The 22,708-nt window shown below is 39.5% G+C and overlaps 1 protein-coding gene and 1 non-coding gene across 5 annotated transcripts in view; both read right to left on the bottom strand.

Annotated features, from left to right (window-relative positions):
• Positions 1–22,708, bottom strand: part of TMEM245 (transmembrane protein 245) — a 106,096-nt gene that overhangs the window by 22,746 nt on the left and 60,642 nt on the right. For all 4 annotated transcript variants that reach the window (XM_015117134.3, XM_077968369.1, XM_077968370.1 and 1 more), the window contains 4 exons: positions 20,669–20,800; positions 13,268–13,390; positions 12,980–13,125; positions 689–789 (listed from right to left, as the gene is read on the bottom strand). In XM_015117134.3, the coding sequence (XP_014972620.1) occupies positions 689–789; positions 12,980–13,125; positions 13,268–13,390; positions 20,669–20,800 (502 nt within the window). The remainder of the gene's footprint in view (positions 1–688; positions 790–12,979; positions 13,126–13,267; positions 13,391–20,668; positions 20,801–22,708) is intronic.
• On the bottom strand, positions 8,951–9,020 carry MIR32 (microRNA mir-32). The gene has a single exon (NR_032005.1). It is a non-coding gene; the product is annotated as a microRNA mir-32 (primary transcript).

Genomic DNA, 22,708 nt, shown 5'->3' with positions numbered 1-22,708 from the left:
ACTGAGAGTCAATTATGTCCTACGTGTTATGCCAAGTGCTAGAACATTCATTCATTTAACAAACATTTAGGGCAACTGATACGGGTTTGGATCTGTGTCCCCATCAAAATTCCATGTCAAATTGTAATCCCCAATGTTGGAGGTAAAACCTGGTAGGAGGTGACTGGATCATGGGGGGCAGATTTCACCCCTAGGTGCTGTTCTCATGATAGTGAGTGAGTGAGTTATCGTGAGTCTGGTTGTTTAAAACTGTGTAGCACCTTTCCCCTCTCTTCCTCCTGCTCCAGTCATGTAAGACATGCCTGCTTCCCCCTCACCTTCCACCACGATTATGTTTCCTGAGGCCTCCCCCAAAGCAGGAGCCACTATGCTTCCTGTACAGCCTGCAGAACCGTGAGCCAATTAAACCTCTTCTTTATAAATTACCTAATCTCAGATATTTCTTCATAGCAGTGACAGAACAGACTAATAGCAATTTTACTATGTGCTGGGTATGGTTCTAGCTGCTGGGGATACAGCAACAAACACATTATAAATCATATTTCTGTTCCTAATGTGGACTAGATTCGATCTCAAGCCAAAAAATTTAGTTTTTTAAACTTGAGGAAGTAGACATTTCCTAGACGTATGTAAAATGGTTTAACTTTCCTTAAACAGAGAACAGTGGAAGGTGTAATATGGTTGTTACCTGATGGTATGAAGACAATATTGATGCCAAATATAGTATGAGTCAGCCAGGTGTACAATCCATAGAAGCCAGCCATTTTGAGGGAAGCATCAAATACCCCTCTGGAATGCCCAAAGATAAAAATAAAGAGTAAATAAACTCAGTGTCATATCATGATTCAGAAAAATCACGTGGCCACTTGATTCCAAATCAAGTAATAGCGTTAGTTTTTCTGCTGGCCTGAGAATGCTGTTTTCATTTTATTTCAAAGAAACATAAACACCTTATTTTAAATACATTTACTAAGTTATTCTTCATGTAATATGAAATATGTTTTATTTGGAAATATATTTACTAACTATTCCTTAAATTTCTGATGGAAAAAATAACTGAAACACCTTAAAATACCCTATTCTCTGAAATAATTCATCAACTTTTCACTCTGAAGCAGATATTTCACCACCAAAACAAATGGAAAGAAAATCAAGTGTGAATAACATGTTTCCAAGAATACAGTTTAAACTCTAAGAAACCCCAGGCTCTGGCCAGTCCTCCCCTTTTGGAAACAGCCAGTAACGGACAGTGTAACTTGTATTTCACCATCTTTCTTTTATTTAACAAAACCTTCCTACGTTTCTTAAACTACGCAACTAAGCCTACAAAGTAACATCTCTTACAAATTCTATCAAAGAATGCAGGTCATTGGGAGAGAATTTACAGGAAAAAAAAAAAGATTCCTAACTCCAGAGTAAAATCAGAGAGAAAAATACAAGAGAGATAAAAACAGACACATATATTTGGTGACTAATACAGGAATTCAGTACATGAAAATCTGCAATGTCAGGTGCTCTGTGTTTTTCAGTTGGAAGATTAGTAAGGCAGGACTGTAAGGAGGGGAAATAAGGAACTGTTCAGAGAGCACAAAGGCAGCAACCTGTAAGTAATCTCAAGGCAGCACAAAATCATAAAAACCTGGACTCTATGGGGTGGTGCAGAGGGGTGCAGGGAAAGCACCCTCATACGTTCACCACAGAAGAAAAGCTGTAGTTGAAAAAGAAGACGTTAGCAGCAAAGGAGACCTTGTACATGCAAAAGGAAACACCAAGCTTTTCTAAAGCATCCCAAAAGAGGTATACTGTTAGGAGCAAAGTCAAGCCCTGTAATCTAGTGATTCAGTCATTTAGTAGGGTTCTGGGACATGGATCCAGTGGCAGAATGGCTCCCCAATTATAAAATCTGCTTTGTCATCCTGACCAATAGCTTTCACTAGACAATGTCATAAAGGTGCCATATGACTCTGCAACAAGAACCCAGAATAAAGTGGTATCAAAAATACCAAAAGGAAGGGAAAGACCCCAAAGAAAATACCAAGGATCTGCTCAACAACTAAACAGAGAGGACAGAGCAAAAAGAAAATAACAGAGCTTCAGGTTTTAAACCTGAGGGGGAAATAATAGCAGTGTCTCAAAGACATGGAGAAGGCCAGAATGGAAGAAGCATGGAAGAAAAGGGGAGTTTGTTTAGTAAGGGCAACAGGAACTCAAAAAGGATGATGAAAATACCATAGAGGCAGCTGAAATAAGAGACAAGGCTTAATAGAAAATTCAGAACAAGACATCTGAGACGCACCAGAATAATTATAGAAGAGTATAGGACATCCTAAAGGGGCAAGTGGAGAGAAAAAAGGGCAACAGGTTGTGTTTTCATAAAGGACCTAAAGACAAAGAAATAACAGCCAGAGAGGTAATGAAATCATTTCTGTAGTAGGAGGAAAATCACTAGAGTGCAGTATTCCCGGAGACCAAGGGAGAAGGTAGGTTTTGAGGGGGAGGGAATAATGACATCATTGACCACAGAGAAAAAGAAAGGAAAAAAGTATAGAATTTGTCTAGAACTAGGGAGGTCAGTGAGGAAAAGATAGAGCTATCATGATCCTTCCTTAACCTTATGTTATTTAAAAAATTTTAAGCCAAAAATAAGTTGACATCAAAGGTGCAACAGAATATTGCAACTCAATCACCCCTCTGGGTGGCAAGTAACCAAGGCTCAATCCAGTAAGGATCACGTGCAGAAAACAGCACAGTCTTCTTTCTTTCACTGCTGAGAATACTGGTTGCTGGTAATGTTCTCAAGGCAACTTTTAAATGCACTATATATTGTTTGCAGTTACTAAACATATTCATGTAACCTAGTGAGGGATGAGAAGACAATATATTCCCTTCTACCTCATTACTTGTGATCTGGCACACAAGAAGTTTTATAAATAAAACAGCAGAGAAAAATCCTCTTACAATTTACCAGAAAACAGAATTTAACTCCCTCAAATTCCTAGCAACTTTTTCTTCTTTTTTGTATCAGCTTTATTAAACTATGATTTACAAATAATAAAACTCACCAATTTTAAGCATTCAATTCAGTAATTTGGACAAATATAAACATTCTACAACCATCATTACAATCAAGATGTAGAATATTTCCATCACCCCAAAAAGTTCCCTCATGCCCTTCTATAGTCAAACCCTTCCTAAACTCTGGCCTCTGACGGCCATTAGATATGCTGCCACTATAATTCTGCCTTCTCTAGAATCTCATGTAAACACAACCATACATTATACAGCTTTGTATTAAATTGTGGCAAAATATCCATGGCACAATATTTAGCATCTGAATCATTTTGAGTGTGCACTTCAATAGTGTTGAGTACATTCACGTTGTCATGTGCTTTTGGTGTTTCTTGCACCTAGCATAATGCTTTTGAGCTTCACCAACATTGTTGAGTATGTCAGTAGTTTGTTCCTTTTTATTACTGAGTAGTATTCCATTATGCAGATCGACTAGAATTTGTTTATCCATTCACCAGTTGATGGGCATTTGAAGTGTTTCCAGTTTGGGGGTATTATGAATAATACTGCTATGAACATTTGTGTACAAGTCTTTGGGGACATATGCTTTCATTTCTCGTCTGTAAATACCTAGGAGTGGAGATACTGGGTCATATGGTATCTATTTAACTTTATAACGAATACTAGCTTTAATCTCTCAATTCAGAAAAAACTAAGAGTCCACGGACACCAACCCAGAAGCCACTGCCTCCTACCGCACCGCATATCTCCTCAAGGTATGAGGTTAAACCTCACAGTTTTATGTGAGTGGATGCTGGCAGGAAGAACAATTCAGCTCATGAAAAACTAAATGACAATGCATCTGAAGCTCCTAGTAACTGACGTAGTGCACAGTGGATGCTCAATAAGCAGTGGCTATTAGTAGAAAATGTGGTGTGTGCACAAGGAAATATTATTCAGCATCCCCCTAAAAAAGGAGGAAATCCTGTCATTTGCGACAACGTGGATGATCCTGGAGGACACTATGGTAAGTTAAATAAGCCAGGCGCAGCACAGATAGACAAATACTGCATCTGGAATGTAAGAGTTGAACTCACAGAAATAGAGAGTAGGATGTGGTTGCCAGGGGCTGAGAGATGGTCAAAGGGTACAAAGTTTCAGTTAGGATGAATAATTTCAGTCGATCTATTGTACAGCATGGTGACTACAGTTAATAATAATGCACTGTATACTTTAAAACTGCAAAGAGTACATCTTAAATGTTCTCACAACAAAAATGGTATGTGACGTAATGAATATATGAATTAGCTTGATTTAACCATTTCACAATGTAACATTATATTACAAACTATAAATATATAGCATTTTTATGTGTTGCCTGGCTGGTTGCGGTAGTTCACATCTGTAATCCTAACACTGTCAGAGGCCAAAGCAGGTGGATGGCTTGAGTCCAGGAATTCAAGACCAACCTGGGCAACAGGTGAAACCCCGTCTCTAGTATAACTACAAAAAATTAGCCAGGCATAGTGTGTGCCATTAGTTATATGCCAGATGAAGTTTTATTTGACTTTGGGAGTAAATTATTCCTAGCAATCTCTGAATTTTAGGTTCCATAGAACCCTGGAATTCAGTGATAATTATATGCCCAGTATTACAGGTTATTTCACCTTACAATTTAAAATAACCAAACTAAAACTTTTTGGTATGCTACCTGCATGTGCACAGCACATAACTGTGCTTGGCATGTAGTGGGCTGTGTTAGTTTCCTGTTGCAGCTGTAATAAATTACCCTAAACTCAATTGGCTTAAAACATACTTTTTATCTTATAATTCAGGTCAGAAGTCCTAAAACCAAGATGCCACATTCTTTCTGGAGGATTTAAGGGAGAATCTGTTTTCTCTTCTTTTTCAGTAGTTTTTTTTTTTAGGCTAGCCAAGTAAAGCAGTGAGAGTTGAGAGGCAACAGAGCAATGTGTAACTGGTTGTGATCATTTAGTTGTAAATACAACCACACTTGGACTAGCCTTTTCCAGTTTTTAAAGGCTGCCTTCATTCCTTGGCTCAAGGCCCCATCTTCCATCTTTCAGATTAGTAGTGTGGCATCCTCCAATCTCTCTCCATCTCTCAGCTCTGCTTCTGTCCACATGTCTCCTTCATTCTGACTCTCCTGCCTTTGTTTTCTAATAAAATTTTTTTATTGAGATGAAGCTTATATAACATAAATTCCATCATTTTAATGTATACAATTCAGTGGTTTTTATTATACTCATAATTTGTGCAACTATCACCATTAATTCTAGAACTTCCTCCCTCTTATAAGGACTTTTTCTAAACTTGTTTTTCTTCTTTCATTAATAATAAAGGTATAGCTGATAATTTTTTTTTGAGACTGGGTGTCAATCTGTCACCTAGGCTTGAGTGCAGTGGTGCAATCTTGGCTCATTGCAACCTCCACCTCCCAGGCTCAAGTGATCCTCTCACCTCAGCCTCCCAAGTAGCTGGGACTACAGGTGCACACACAACCCCCTACGTGCCAACCACTGTTACATGCTGTGCACACACAAGTTTTGGTTTGGTTATTTTAAATAACCTATAATACTGGGCATATAATTATCATTCGTCTCCAGGGTTCTTTGGAACCTAAATTTCAGAGACTGCTAGGAATAATTTACTCCCAAAGTCAAATAAAACGTCATCTGGCATATAACTAATGGCAAGCACCATATAGTTTGAATGGGCTACCAGAAATCATTAATCAATGCAAGAATATTACTTACAATCATACCACTGAAAGATCATTTCCCCATTTCATTCATTCATTGGTTGACATCAACCAGTTAGTCAACATTTTTTTGCATACTCAAATTCAATAAGCACTTCCCTGTCTTATTATCTATGAAAGACATTATGATACAGTTCATCAACTCTCTTGCAAAAATCACGATAAACGTGGGCTTCTGGCATTCCATAAAGGCGACCGTGTATGACTTATGCTGTGTGAATCCACGGTGCCAATGGTCATTACCCTTCCCTTTGTAACTGCTCACAACCATGTGGTCAAGCACTTACTGCAGAAATTGACAGAACACTTACATCAAGTTAACCAGTCTAAAATTTATGGAATATATAGGCTTCTTCCACCTTTATGTCTCAAAAAATATCTGCCTGTTCTTGGTTTTCTGGGACCTTTTTCTTCAGTGATTCTTCAAAGATTATTGACAGTTGTTCTTTAATTTTACTCCAAGCTCTCCTAGCACTCAGTAGTTGATGAGAATCAAATTCAAAGACTCTGGAGGTTCTTTTCCTCCCTCCTTTTGGTAGCTCAGGTGGACCTGATTTAGCTCAACGGAAGAAGAGACTGACACACCAGCCACTGAGCTGGAGGCACCGCTTTCTAACAAGGCCTATTCCCTACTCATAGACCTCCCATTACTACATAGTCTTAGAGATGTTCTCCTGCCCCATACTATATAAAGACTATTACAGGGCAGGATTCCTGTCTATTGGAAGGTAGGCCATCGTGCATCCAATCCAGCTATGCCCCACCTAAGCACACCTCTCTGTGGAATAAAAGTTCCAAGAGTTAGGCAGGATCAGCTTTTTCTCAGCTAGGATTTTCCCCTAATAAAGCCTGTTGTATATTTATACCGTATGGCACTAAAGGTGTGAATATTCATGCCTCCTTTCCACAACTATATATAATAATAACTCCTCTGCACCAGGAGCTTGAATTGACTTCAAATGATTGTTTACAATGTTAACTCTTTCTAACCAGCTCTTGATCTTCATCCTTTATAAACTCTAGGATGAAACTTACTTTTTCACACATTTCCTGACACTTAACTTTAGCTCTCAACCCTCTCTTTTCTGACAAACCAGATTGTGCTTGCTACTTTTCTAAACTGAGTAAGAAAAAAATAACAAGACAATTCAGGATTTAATCAGATGACCTGCTTTTAATGGAATGATAATTGAAGCAAGGAGTGGGATGGGGAGAGTAACAAGCCAGTCCAGAGAAGCTCTATGAACTCAGTGTACACAGGGCCTTAGACCACAGCTGAGTAGGAATTACCTGTCTAAGGAAGAAGAAAAATAATGAAGAAAAGGAGAAGTGAAGAGTTCAAAGTGAAATTCTGCCTCCTCCACATTTCCTTACACTGGTTCCACCCTCTTTTCTAAAGGATTGTCATTTCTCTTCCCAGTATTCTAGCCTCACTGCAATATGGCATATCTCAAGTAGAAAGTGAGCTAGTGTGAGAGACCAGTCAGCTTTTAGAGACACAGCATATACAATTACCAGTGGGAAAAGTACTCCCCAGCTCCCTTGACAGCTCTCTACATATTTATGGGGTACATAATAATGCTTCAATACATATAATGTATAGTAATCAGATGGGTTAATTGGCATATCTATCATCTTGATCACTTATCATTTTGGTTTTTTTTTTTTTTTTTTTGAGACAGAGTCTCACGCTGTCGCCCAGGCTACAGTGCAGTGGCATGATCACAGCTCAATGCAATCTCCACCACCTGCGTTCAAGCAATTCTCCTTCCTCAGCCTCCCGAGTAGCTGGGACTATAGGCGTGTGCCACCACACCCAGCTAATTTTTGTATTTTTAGTTGAGATGGGGTTTCTCCATGTTGGCCAGGCTGGTCTTGAACTCCTGACCTTAGGTGATCTGCCCACCTTGGCCTCCCAAAGTGCTGGGATTTGAGGTGTGAACCACCGTACCTGGCCTCATTTCTTTTGTTGGGAGCATTCCCTATCTTCCTTCTAGCTACTTGAAACTAATTTATTGTTGTTAACTACAGTCATTCTACAGTACTGTAGTACATTATAACTTATTCCTTCTAAGTTTTGTATCCTTTTTTTTTTTTTGTATCCTTTAACACATCTCTCTCTACCCACCCCTTCCCAGCCCCAACCTCCCTTGAGATGTCACATCTTCCCTTTCTTGATTCATTTGCCCTGGAAACCCAGCTCCACAGGGTGTCATATAGCAACCTGGCTGACATTAAATTTCCAGCATGAGGGGAACGGCCACACTGTGCATTCAGCCCTAGAGAGCTGCTGAGGGGCACAGGGGATGAGCTGCTTATGTGGAATTCTTCCATTCTCACCCTCCAAAATAGTGGTGAAACAGAGAAACATAGAATGACAGCATCACACTAGATCATCTGGAGGCTATGGCAGTAGTAAATATTAATTCAATATTTTTATACAGTAATACATGGTTTTGTGTCCTTGACAATACCTAGTGATTGTGCACACTTACTCTAATGCTAACTAAAAAAATAACAAGGGGTTGTTTCAATTACATAGGCAAATAGTAAACATGTAACTCAAAACTAGTTCCATTATAAGCCCATTAAAATGAATTTAGTAGTTTTCAAAGCATCACAATGAGAAACTAAAAGAAACATTTTTAAGGTAATTTACCTTGGAAACTTAAGTTTATGAGATTCTTTCATCAAGTAGGTTAAGCATACCTTTACTGTCTTGATTATTATTTAAGAACTCCAGCTAATTTAATTTCCCCAAATAGGCGTAAGAGATTTCTGCTTCTCTATTCCAGTGTTGGGAAAGATTTCTTCAAATAAATGAAAATACATTTTCTTACAGCTTTACATTCTTCCTTACACATTTAAATATTGTTTATACTCTTAAATCAATGAGAATTTGTAATAAATATTTCATTTGCTCAAAGCAAAAAATGGAAACACTGATTCACCAAATGATCAACGCTCACTTTTTTTTAATCCAAACACTTTTATTTCTCCAAAATTGGGAGGTACCAGTGGGAAGCATGTTCACTTTCCAAATGAGAATTGCATGGCATACACATTCTCTTATCTAATTCATCAGGACGCCCACCCACTGGCACTGAAAAGCTGTAATCCCAGCAAGCAAGAGCCATACCCGTGTGCATGCACTCATGTGAAAATATCACACACACTAAATTGCATTGAGGCCGTGACAACATGCAACTTAGTAATGTGCAATATCTCCACCAGAGCAAGCAGAATGGGAGCATCAGGGAAGAAGGGTGTGATGTATACATTCAGGAGACAACATGCTGCTAAAGAGAGGAAAATGGTCTGGGGATAAAGGATGCATGCCACTGACTCAAAACTTCATGAAATGAAAACCCAATTGCAAATGTATTCAACTGAGAAGAATACTTATTCAGATTCAAAATAATGAGTAATGTTCAAAACTTCAATGAGATAGTGATCATAAAGAAGCCACATACTTCAGAAGGCAAAGCTTCACGAGCAGACACTTTCACTGTCTGGTCATGCAATTAACACCCAATTTCAATTCCACTTTTGACTTATTCACAGATCATAAAAATGAATGTAATGATTTCCACTTAGCTGCAACATAGATGATGATTAATGACTGATGCTTATAAAAGTTGGTATCACTGATATTTGTAGGCTAAACTGCACTTTGAGGACATTACAGTATTTTCAGAGTCATTTATAAATTATAAATCATAACCACTTATTTTTCCCTCAAAATCTTTTTCCATGAAGAAACATATTGCCTCTTCAACACAAACCTTCAGGATGAAAAATCCAACAGGAGCTCTTAGAGAACTCACTACCATCTTCTCCACAGGAGAAAGCTCTTCAGAGGAATCTCTATAAAACCTGTACCTTTCAAGTCTTGAATTTGCGCCAGTAAAGAAACAGCCCTAGGAACTTAAATTACAAAAAAAAATCACCTTGAATTACAATCTTAAAATTATATAACTTGATATAGCTTTGGTTAGAAAAATGGCTCAGGCCATAACCCATTTAGTCTGTACCATATTTATCAGATTCATAAAAATCTATCAATTCTGAGAACCACTCAACTATAGTTCTGGTACCAAAGGTTGTTAAATTTTTTTCTGTATTTAAAGTAAGGTGATAATAAAACAAATGGTTTTTAAATTCCAGTATACTATGGAACCAAGACATGAGCTACTGTTATAATACATAATTAGTGTGTGCACTCCCAAGAAGGTAAGTCAAATCTAATTTGTAAAAGACCGATTTCCTCATATCCCTGTAGATGACAGCACTCTTTCTAATCTCAAATTCTCTCCTGAGCCAAAGACCTGAATTTCTAAGTGCCACCCTCTTATGTCCACAAATATAAGTCATGATCTTCCCTAACCAGCTCCTCTTGAAAGAAGGCATCATGGTGTAACAGAATATGTGCTTTCAATCAGCTGAACCTAGGTGTGACTAACAGCTTTACTTACCACTGACTGGCAAACACAACATCTAGGAATTAAGTTTAAAACAAAAAAGGTGGCATATTTGGTAAGAAAAAAAGTGACAGACATTTAGAGGATGGTCTGCTCTAAGAAAGCAGAACAACAGAAAATTCAAAACTGTGATGTGAAAATAGAAATATTTTTCTAAGAATAAGAGTCAGTAACAATGAAGGTTACTTGAGGAAAATGGAAGCATCATCTTTCCTGAAGTTCTTTATGAACAAGGTAGATATTTTTCTGCAAAGCTTGGCTTAAGCCACACTGACTGGAGAATTCCTACCAGCCTTTGATATGGCTGCTCCAATAGCTTTATCCTATTGGGAAGATAAAAGATTAGCTTTCCTTTTTGGTACAGCATTTGCAAAAGCTTTTTTGAGTCAGAAAGATCCTAGATAAACAAAGATAATCTATTGCTAGAATTTTCATCATTTCATTTATTCAGTAAAGATGATAGTCAATGGTCATATAGGACTTAGGAGGGAAGCTATAGCCGGTACTTCCTTCAAAACAGCTTCACCCCAAATGCTGTTACACTGGATAATATACTCCGAAATCTGGAATCTTTACAGATGGCCCCCATGCGGATACCTGAGGGCACTATATAGGTGTTAAGAGCATTTTTTTTTAATCCCACTTGATAGCCAATCGCACAAACAAGGTATTGGTGAAGACCTTATCCAGGCCTTGCTAGTAGGAAAAGGGGAGAGAACTTAGCAAAAGTTATACAGACATCATATTTTAGGAGCATGCATCCTGTTTGAATGTTAACTGAAGGTTTTCTAACAATCAAAGTGGGATTCTCACTAGCTATTACATGAACACAGTGAAAAAATAAACCAAGATCAATAAGATACAATTATCAGAGAAAAAAAAGAAATCAAGATTTCTGTGGAAGACTAGTTCCAGACAATGGTATTTATTAAAAGTATGTGGAGACAGAAATGCCAGCCAAAGATTCACTATTCAAGAGACACTTAAGACTACCTGGTTAACAACATATTAGAAAAAGGAGCTCTAATGGACAATAGGAGGGTTTAATTTGAGATGTATGCATAAGAAGTAAAAATGTAGTTGAGTCTTGTTAATGAGCAATGAGAACAGGGGTTGGAAGAGGGGCTGAGAGAGGCCTGCTCTGCAAAAGGGCCCTCCCTACCAGAAATGATGAAGAGGAAAAGATAAAGGAAGTCAAGAGCCAATGACCTGGAAAGAGCTTATAGGGAGGAAAAGTTGAAGTTCATTCAGAAACCAAGCCTGTAAATACATGGATGCCAGAAGTCATAATGAAAGTTTCTGGCCAGAACCTCCAGTGCATACAGAGCCTATAACTTAAGAGATAAACAACGATTCTGCATTTCCAGTATCCAACCTACCCCTCGCGGAGGGCACAGCTTGGCTTTAGGACAGAGGAGAAACAGGAACGCCACCTACTCTCCTTCTGGAGCAAAGCTAGAAATCCTGACAGCAGAGGGTTCTGAAAGAAGTTGGAGATGGGGGTGGTGGAAGCGGGGGTTCTCTTAAGCAAGTGACATGATGCTAAGAGCTAGTCTAAGATCCTGCTGATGGAAAGCTGATGGAGATAGACCATTACATCTTTGTAAATCACAGGTTTGAGAGAAGGTTATCAAAACTGCTTTGAATTGTTAAATTTTGTTTTGTTTTTGAGACAGAGTCTTACTCTGTTGCCTAGGCTGCAGTGCAGTGGTGTGACCAAGTTCACTGCAGTCTCCATCTTCCAAGCTCAAGCAATCCTACCACCTCAGCCTCTTAAGTAGCTGGGACTACAGATGCACACCACCATGCCTGGCTAATCTTTTTTATTTTTAGTAGAGACAAGGTCTCACTATGCTGCCCAGGTTGTCTCAAATTCCTGAGCTCGAGCAATCCTCCTGCCTTGGTCTCCCAAAGTGCTGGAATTACAGATGTGAGCCACCACACCCGGTCTGTTTTTTTGTTTTTTAAGAAACAGGGTCTTGGCCGGGCATGGTGGCTCATGCCTGTAATCCCAGAATTTTGGGAGGCCGAGGTGGGCAGATCACTTAAGGTTAGGAGTTTGAGACCAGCCTGGCCAACATGGTGAAACCGAGTCTCTACTAAAAATACAAAAATTAACCGGGTGTGGTGGTGCACGCCTATAGTCCCAGCTACTTGGGAGGCTGAGGCAGGAGAATCACTTGAACTCTGGAGGCAGAGACTGCACTGAGCCAAGATCACACCACTGCAATCTATCTCCAAAAAACAAAGAAAACAGGATCTAGCTCTGTCACCAAGGCTGGAGCGCAGTGGCGTGATTACAACTCACTGTAACCTCAAGTTCCTCAAGCAAGCCTCCAGCCTCAGCCTCCCAAGTAGCTGGGGTTACAGCTGCATGCCACCAAGCCCAGACAATTTTTAAAATTTTTTTTATAGAGACAGGGTCTCACTATGTTGTCCAGACTGATCTCAGACTCCTCGCCTCAAGCAATCCTCCTGCCTCAAGCAATCTGAGTGGCATGAGCCACTGTACCCGGCCTGAATCTTTTTCTTATTAACAACTGCACTGTGCATATTTATCCTCTCAAAATGAGATGAAAACCTTGAAAATACCAGAGTCCTTCAGAGTTTAGCACTGAATGTTATCAGGATGCTCATGACAAAAAACAGGCTTATCATGGAAAAAAAATTCTGGGAGAAATAAGAATAGCATAAACCTTATCCCTACCTGATAGCTTCTTCCACAGACTGGCCAATAATATTAGAAGAAGGACCTGGCTGAGATAGTGGAGTCAGGCTTATCACCCACTTCACTGGCTTGTAGTACTCATCACTGGAACTTAATAGATAAAATAGTGTGGTCAGGAAAATTATCTGCAAAACAAAGGACAATATCTCCTAAAAAAAATCGTATTTGGAAACTATAGGAAGACAGACATCTGTAATTGCAAATGAAATCAGAAATATGCTTTAACAAGGAAGGAAATGTGAGGTGTACTTATCTATGTGGACATACCAGAGAAAGTACAAAATTGAGAAGGGCTGTCCCGCTGTAGAAGAGGATGGTCAAGAGTGTAGTGACAGTGGTGAAGAGCAGGCTCACATTCCGGCTCATAACGATCCACAGAGACTCCAAGATCTGGCGAGGAGGAAAAGCTGGATATCAGAACCAATCCTCATGAAAAAAGTTTCTACAGCCATCTAGTGTGCTTTTAATACAGTGTTTTAGTAACATGAACTGAAAAGCTAAGAACTGAGGATTACTTCAAATGAAAAATAAAAAAATTAAAAAATAAACCACAAACAGTTGTATAATCAATAGTAAAGAAAATGGTGAATCCACACCAAATAATATAGACAGCCATTAAAAACATCACTGTTATAACATGGTAAAATATTTTACAATAAAATGCTAAATTTAAAAAACAGGATTAAAAATTTTTATATATAATTGGTGGGGCATGGTGGCTCATACCTGTAATCCCAGCAATTTGGGAGGCTGAGGCAGGTGGATCACCTTAGGTCAGGAGTTCCAGACCAGTCTGACCAACATGGTAAAACCCTGTCTCTACTAAAAATACAAAATTAGCCAAGTGTGGTGTGGCGCATGCTTGTAATCCCAGCTACTTGGGAGGCTGAGGCAGGAGAATCGCTTAAACCCAGATGGCAGTGGTTGCAGTGAGCCGACATCCTGCCATTGCACTCTAGCCTGGGCAGCAAGAACAAAACACTGTCTCAAAATAAATAAATAAATAAATAAATAAATAAATAAATAAATAAAACACACACACATATACATACATACATATATATATCATTGTAGGCCGGGCGCGGTGGCTCAAGCCTGTAATCCCAGCACTTTGGGAGGCCGAGACAGGCGGATCACGATGTCAGGAGATTGAGACCATCCTGGCTAACACGGTGAAACCCCGTCTCCAGTAAAAAAATAAAATAAAAAAACTAGCCGGGCGTGGTGGCGGACGCCTGTAGTCCCAGCTACTCTGGAGGCTGAGGCAGGAGAATGGCGTGAACCCGGGAGGCGGAGCTTGCAGTGAGCTGAGATCCGGCCACTGCACTCCAGCCTGGGTGACAGAGCGAGACTCCGTCTCAAAAAAAAAAAAAAAAAAAAACCCCAAAAAAAAAAATATATATATATATATATATCATTGTAGCTATGCAAAATTGGCAAGCAGAGAAAAAATATAGTCATGCATCACTTAATGATGGAGATACATTCTGAGAAATGTGTCATTAGGCGATTTCACCCTGCATACGTCATAAAGTGTACTGATACAAACCTAAATGGTAAAGCCTGGCACACATATAGGCTATGAGATACAACCTACTACTCCTAAACTATAAACCTTTGTAGCATGTTACTGTACTGAATACCACATGCAATCACAATACAGGTATTTGTATATCTAAACATGTAAAAGGTACAGTAAAAATACAGTACTATAAATCTTATGGGACCATGATTGCATTGTGTGACCCATCATTAACAGAGACATTATTATGTGACACATGTCATGACTTTACCTCCAGGGGAATATGCTAGAGTACAACCTGTGGTGACATTTATCTTGTAGGATCCTAAGTGCAGGCCATGAAATTCCAGTATTTGCTTTACTGGCTGCCTGGCGCCCACCCTTGCCATTTCCAACTTAGAGCTATCTACAAATATAAAAAGCATCACCTCAATGACTTCATTAAATCACAAGAAAAGCAATCAACAGACAGGGACAAGAGCAGTGCTCTGAGGCCAAAAATCTTTCCTGAGACAGGCAATGACCAGTATATTGAGGTCTACTGAGTTCAGCTGATTTGTCACCTACACATTCACTAGAACCAGATATCATGAGGAAGGTTTCTCATAGATGTTAAATATTAATAAAGGAGAGGTACAATATTTATAGTATACCTGCATGTTTCATTTACGATCTCAAATCCCCTTATTATAATATCTGTTCCATTCTTCCCAAGTGGACTATCCTTCCTCTTAATGAAAAATACAAAAGCAAAATGACCAGAAAAACACCTCCCGTTACCATTTCTAAAATGCTTCCACAGACCTCCCAACAATGCCATGAGTGAAGAAATGTGGATGATATTATCTCTATTTTATAGATACATAATTTGAAGTTCACAAATTTTTTAAAAAACTTGCCTAAGGGCACAAAGCTAGTAAGTAGAACTAGAGCTTAGAGCTTATATGCTGTGGGGCAGAACTCACAACATCTGATTTTTGTTTTGGTGCCCTTCCCAAAACAGCAGTTCTGGTTTTTGTCATATGTCCATCTGTTCTATGAAAAGTCCTCTCCATTCCTTTCCTACTTCAGATGTACCATTTATAAAGGCATACTTTGTTGCCCTTGGCATTTCTTGCAAACCTCAGCTCAGTTTCCTAAGAGAACTCTGGCAGGCTGGTTTCATTTACAAAAACTCCTTACATAAAACCTTGAAAATGCTTCACAATGCCCACAAAAATATGCAAGATTGACTAGTTGACCTCGTGGGATAAAGAATGAATGAACAATGCCATCAGTTCCAAGAAACAAGCCAACAATGCCTTTACTTGTGATTTGACAAGCATTCTTTTTGCAGTTTCAGTCATTTTGGAATTTTTATTAAAAAAAAAAAAAAAGTTTCTGGGTTGCATTAAGAGAAAATACCTTGTGGTAATTCTTAAGAAATTAACTAAATACATTAATTTTAGACTGTTAGTCTCCAACAACAAAAAAGTAACCTTTCCTATTTGAAAGAAAGAAAGGGAATCAACTGGAGAAAACAGAGGAAAAAACATTTCTAGAATATTAACTAAATCCTTAAAGTAAAGTGGTTTTAATTTATATGGCAGGCTCAGGGAGGAGAAAATGGGTAAAGGCAGGCACAATACCAAGGCCCATGAAACTCTGAAAACAAAACAGATTTATGGAGACAAAATGTATTGCAACTCAGGTTGGGTGCAGTGGCTCACACCTGTAATCCCAGCACTTTGGGAGGCCAAGGTGAGCGGATCACTTGAAGCCAGGAGTTTGAGACCAGCCTGGCTAATATAGTGAAATCCCATCCCTACTAACAATACAAAATAATTAGGTGAATGTGGTGGTCTGTAATACCAACTACTCAGGAGGCTGAGGCACAAAAATTTCTTGAACCCAGGAGGTGGAGGTTGCAGTGAGCTGAGATCATGCCACTGCGCTCCAGACTGGATGACAAAGCGAGTCTGTCTCTGGAAAAAGAAAAAAAAAAAAAAAAAGGATCCTAACTCATAAGTAGAAAACATGAGCCAGGTTTGATATCAGTTTAATCAACAATAGCAATGTAAGTACTGGAAGAACATCACAAAGAGTTCATTATGAAACATATAAAAAGCCCAAGAGACTTACTGAACCAACTAAGCAATGTGGTCATGAAAGGTGGTCTCTACTGTGGATAAGAACTGACCAACAAGGCCTCACCATCTCCAGTGGCTCTGCAGTCCTTTACTCTGAGTCCACCACTCACCAAACAACTGTTTGATTATTAATTTGATTTCCCAGTACTTATTAAGAGCCATCAGCCCATCTTCTTATGGAGCCAGTGAAGGAGATTCAAAGGCAACAGTTTAGAAAAACAGAGGAGGAACAGGACATTGCAGAGATGCAGAGGTCTAAATAAGGGAAAATGTCTCCCCTGGCAGAACTCAGCCACCTCTGTCTGCCTCAGAGAGTTGGGAGGGAGCCTGGAGACAATGGACCACATGAGCTCTGCTATCTTTCTCTAGTTCCAATCTTTTTTATCTATCTATAAAGGAAGGGAGATGAGTCAGGTGACCTCAAAACACCATTTCAACTCAGCCACTGTATTTCTAAATACAAAAATAATTATTGGCTGAGCGGCTCATGTCTGTAATCCCAGCACTTTGGGAGGCCGAGGTGAAAGAATAGCTTGAGCTCAGGAGTTCAAGACCAGCCTGTGCAACATAGCATGACCCCATCTCTGCAAAAAACTTAAAATTTAAAAATCAGCTGGGTGTGGTGGTGTATGCCTGTAGTCTCACCTACTCAGGGAGAAGAAGGAGGAGGATGAAGCAGGAGGATGGCTTGAGCCCAGGAGGTCGAGGATGCAGTAAGCCACAGTCAAATCACTGCACTACAGTCTAATGTGCTTCTCTTAGTTTAATTGAGGACCTAACACTGTACTAAATTCTAAGGCAGGGATATATGAGATTCCTTCTACCTCCAAAAACTTATAATCTAGTCCAGAAGATTGGGTATAAACACCAAAGTGTCAAAAACATGTTTAGGTATCAAAAGAGTGAAAACAATAAATGCAAAAGGAATCTGAATGTGGAGAAACCTCACTGTGTTCTGAAATACACTGTGAAGATTTCATGAACAAGACTGGCCTAAGCCAACTATTTACAACAATATCCAAAAAAAAAAAAAAACTGACAAAACAAAGCAAATACAAATATAAAGGTATGAGACTAAGAAATGTTGAGTTCTCTAGAGGATGAAATACAGTTTGAAAGATAACACAACATTACATATAAAGTCTGGCCTCTGGAGCCAAGGAAAGATGAACTGAATTTGAATATCAACTGCTATTTACCATGCTAACTATTTAACACCTCTGAGCCTTTTTTTGGTTATTAAAATGAAGGCAATTATACTAGTTTTGCAGAATCACTGGGAGAATTAAATTGGAAAATATTAAGCACCTAGCACAATATTTGACACAAAATATTTCATACAAAAACTACTAAATAATCATCTGTTCCCTGAACTGTCCATTACTCAATATTTAAATGTGTTTAGGGATACAGAAATTGTACTTTTCTTTTTGAGGGACTACACAGCAAAACTGTTATTTTAGTGTCAAAAACTGCCTCTTCTCTTTCCATAAGAATTTATAAAATTTAATTTTTCTTTATCATCTATCTTAGTATGATTTAACACTGTCACTTCATTCATCAGTAAGAGATGCTTAGGTCAGGCGCGGTGACTCACGCCTGTAATCCCAGCACTTTGGGAGGTCGAGGAGGGTGGATCACAAGGTCAGGAGATTGAGATCATCCTGGATAACATGATGAAACCCTGCCCCTACTAAAAATACAAAAAATTAGCCGGGCATGGTGGCGGGTGCCTGTAGTTCCAGCTACTCGGGAGGCTGAGGCAGGAGAATGGCTTGAACCCGGGAGAATGGCATGAACCCGGGAGGCGGAGCTTGCAGTGAGCCGAGATCGCGCTACTGCACTCCAGCCTCGGTGACGGAGCGAGACCCTGTCTCAAAAAAACAAACAAAACAAAAACCAGATGCTTTTAAGTTCAATGACTACAGTCACAAAACAAAACAAAAAGGGATTCAGTAACTTTTAGTTAACACACCTGAATTTTGGGGGAAAGCAAACATTCAAAGGTATTATTAGATGATACACTATTTTGTGTATGCACTGGCATTAAAGAGCCAACTGGAAGGTCCAGGATACTGGATGGAACCTGCTGACTGACTAATGGGCTTTTCTATAGGCTGATCTGGCAGGGACCTTCCAGCTGCTTTTAGTGTTGCACTCTTAAAAACGAACATACTGCCAGGGATCCCCAGACAGGTAACAAAAGAGAAAACAAAACAAACTTTAAAGAAACGTAGAGCAAAGAGAGAGCAGAAGACATTTTAAATATTTTATTAGTAATATTCTCAAATAAGTAAAAAAAGGAGGGTTCAGAAGAAAGAGCTGTTGGATATTACAAGTATGATAGCAGGAAAAATGAAAATTTCAATCACAGTTTTTTTTTTGTTTTGTTTTGAGATGGAGTTTCGCTCTTGTTACCCAGGATGGAGTTCAATGACACAATCTCAGCTCACCACACCCTCTGCCTCCCAGGTTCAAGTGACTCTCCTGCCTCAGCCTCCTGAGTAGCTGGGATTACGGGCATGCGCCATCACGCCAGACTAATTTTGTATTTTTAGTAGAGACGGGGTTTCTCCATGTTGGTTAGGCTGATCTTGAACTCCCAACCTCAGGTGATCTGCCCGCCTCGGCCTCCCAAAGTGCTGGGATTACAGGCATGAGCCACCGCGCCCACCCTCAATCACTGTTTCAAAGGCAAGCTGAAGCTATTTCTCAGGGGAAAAAGAAAACAAAGAGATAGAAAACAGAAAAGAGGCTTTCAAAATTAAGGAATCCATGTTAAAGGCCCAATATGTGATTAATAGCACTTCACCTTCCACATTAAGAAGGCAAAAGATAACATCTAAAACTGCAAAACAAAGAAAAGAGTAGCATAAGCATTATTTTAGAAATTCAGAGGTAAATACCCAGGGAAAGCTAAAAGAATTGACAGTTGTTTGTAAAGAAAAAGATGGGAAATTGGGAGGCATACAGCAGGGCACTGCTGCTTATTCAAATCTTTCAGCGTTATTGCCTTTTCAGTGATGGTCATGTATTATTTTGATAAAAATTAAATTTAGGCCAGGTGCGATGGCTCATGACTCTAATCCCAGCACTTTGGGAGGCCAAGGCAGGCAGATCACTTGAGGTCAGGAGTTCAAGACCAGTTTGGGTCAACACGGAGAAACCTGTATCTACAAAAATGCAAAAAAAAAAAAAAAAAGAAAAAATTAGCTGGGTGTGGTGGTGCACGCCTGTAATCCCAGCTACTCAGGAGGCTAAGGTAGGAGAATCGCTTGAACCTGGGAGGCGGAAGTTGAAGTAAGCTGAGATCACACTACTGCACTCCAGCCTAGGCAACAGAATGAGACTCCGTCTCAAAAAAAAATTAATTTTAAAAAGTTTAGTACAGCAAACCTCAATTTTTGTTCACTTGATGAAAGTCACAAATTTATGCACAAGAAAATTACTCTCTGTGAAATTCTATGTCCAAGACACCATACAAAATATGCTATGGAATGAGGAGGAGCAGTAGTTAGCACTTAGGAATGCTGCAAAGACTGCAGAGGTGATGGCGCACGGTGGGAGGTTAGGTGGGAAGGTAACAAGCTAAGCATTCAACACATCCCATCCCTCCAATGTAACTGGAACCATATTTCCATCTAGTCAAGGGACTTCATACACCACAAAGGCAGGTCCCTCTCTAGTAGTCCAATTGGAGACATCCTGATCAGCCTAGAGGGAGGACGAGGATCCCTATCTGAGAATCTGGCAGCCCACAGCATCACTCACATCACACAGCATCACTCCAGACTCAAGCATCTCTCACTCTACAACCACAGGGGAAATACCAAGGAGTGGTGACACCTGATGCCTGTGGCTTTTGAACATCATCCTAGTGCATTCAGAGTTCTCAAACATGTAAATGTCATGACGTTAAAAACAGGATAGATGAGGCCTCAAAATGCATACGGAAAACTTGGAATTAGAGTGTCTTTTATTTTGAACTTCAGCTTAACTATAAATACTATTTCTTACCGAAAGAAATGTCTCAATGTTCTCGTGAACAAAGGAAGCAATATCCTGCCAGTCCAGAATGTCTCCCAGCCAGCTATTCTGACGACTGACATGCAACTTCTGTCCTTTGTGCCTTCCAGAGTGTGTTACATTCTATGGAATAAAACAGTGCAGACATGAAATTCCCATCTTAATCTAAAGATCAAAAAGTATAAAAGTCACATTTTGCTTCAGGTCCCCTTAATCACTTCAGTAAGTACTCCAAGGAGAAGAACTTTCCATTATTTAAGAAATCAGCTAAGAACTCCATTTAAAGACCTGAAATAAAAAATGCTTTTGTTTATATTCTAGGTACCTTGGCTAAGTCTTGCTCCAGTGCTTCCCTCCTAAATACATTTGCAAACACATCTTACTCCTCAGTATCTACAACAACACACTAAATAGCATTTACTTTTTTTTTTTTTTTTTTTTTAGTTTTTAGGTCCTCTACCTTTCTCTTGATCTCCCATCTTTGCTTTTCTCCTCCTTTCCTCATTTTTCTTTTTAATTTACCATACAAGATAAGCAAAACGAGGAGAGAAGAATATAACAAGCAAATGTAAGGCAGTAAATAGAATTTGTCTATCTGGAAGACATTGGCAGAGATACGAGAATAACTAACTTTGAAAGAGATAAAGACCAGGTAGAATGGCTCACACCTGTAATCCTACCACTTTGGGAGGCTGAGGCAAGAGGATCACTTAAGCCTAGGAGTTCAAGACCAATCTGGGCAACACAGTGAGACCCTATCTTTACAAAAATTTAAAAATTAGACACGCATGATGGTAGGAATGTTGTCTTCTTTTTTTAGAGACAAGGTCTTGTTCGCCTTGTCACCAGGTTGGACTGGAGTGCAATGGTGCAGTCATAGCTCACTGCAGCCTCCAACTCCTGAGCTTCAGTGATCCTCCCACTTCAGTCTCCCCAAGTAGCTGGGACTATCGGCGCACACCACCACACCCAGCTAATTTTTTGTAGAGATGGGGTCTCACTACGTTGCCCAGGCTGGTCTGAAGCTTCAAGCCTCAAGTGATCCTCCCACCTCAGCCTCCCTAACAGCCAGGATTACAGACATGAGCCACCATGCCCAGCCAACAAATATGTCAGTTTGTACAAAGAACTTGAGCATCCCTGGATTTTGGTACCAGTGGGGTGTCTTAGGACCGATCATCCAGCACACTGGGGGACACACTGTACTTAACCACTTAACAAACCCATGCTTATGAAACACTGACCTTCCTCTACTATAAAATAAAGCTCACGAGGTATGAGGGGTAATAAAAGCTATTTGTCTGTAAGCAGTCCCAGAGTTAGCAAAAGAAATAGATACACCTTTCTAATTATCTGGTTTTTCAGCAGATGAGATCAAATCTATGATACTCACCTAGATATTCCCTGGATATTTTTTCCCAAGTCTTTGAAATCTATAAAAACTAACAATCTTCCCTCAACTCATCCCAAAGCAAGAGTACGTAATCCCAAACAAGTCACTAAGGAACAAATTCAAATTTAAAATCAGCCCTCCTCCCCCTCCACCCTACATTAAGAGACTTACATATATACTTGCTCTCCTTACATCAACTCAGAATCATCACCACCAACTCTGCCCACTCTATACATAGCACAGCTCCTGCTAGCCCACAGGCCCTGCCAGAACTAGTGTATAGGATGGCCTGGGCAACATGGCAAAACCCCATCTCTACAAAAAATACAAAAAAATTCACCAGGCATGGTGGCATGCACCTGTAATCCCACCTACCCAGAAGGCTGAGGCAGGAGGATCACTCGAGTCCAAGAGATGGAGGTTACAGTAAGCCAAGATCACACCACTGCACTCCAGCCTGGGTGACAAGAGTGAGACCCTGTCTCAAAAAATAATAATAAAAAAAAAAATAAAAAGTAAAAGATCTCTAAGCTTTTAGATCCAGTTTCACTTCCTCAAAGAAAAGTTCTTAATGCCTACAGTTGTACTGTCTAAAACAGTAGCCAGTAGAAGCTAGCCACATGTGGCTACTGAGCACT

The sequence above is a fragment of the Macaca mulatta genome, chromosome 15 (assembly GCF_049350105.2).
Source record: "Macaca mulatta isolate MMU2019108-1 chromosome 15, T2T-MMU8v2.0, whole genome shotgun sequence".
Classification (NCBI taxonomy): domain Eukaryota; kingdom Metazoa; phylum Chordata; class Mammalia; order Primates; family Cercopithecidae; genus Macaca; species Macaca mulatta.
The sequence above is the reverse complement of the archived record's forward strand: the minus strand, read 5'-3'. Positions and strand labels throughout refer to the sequence as shown.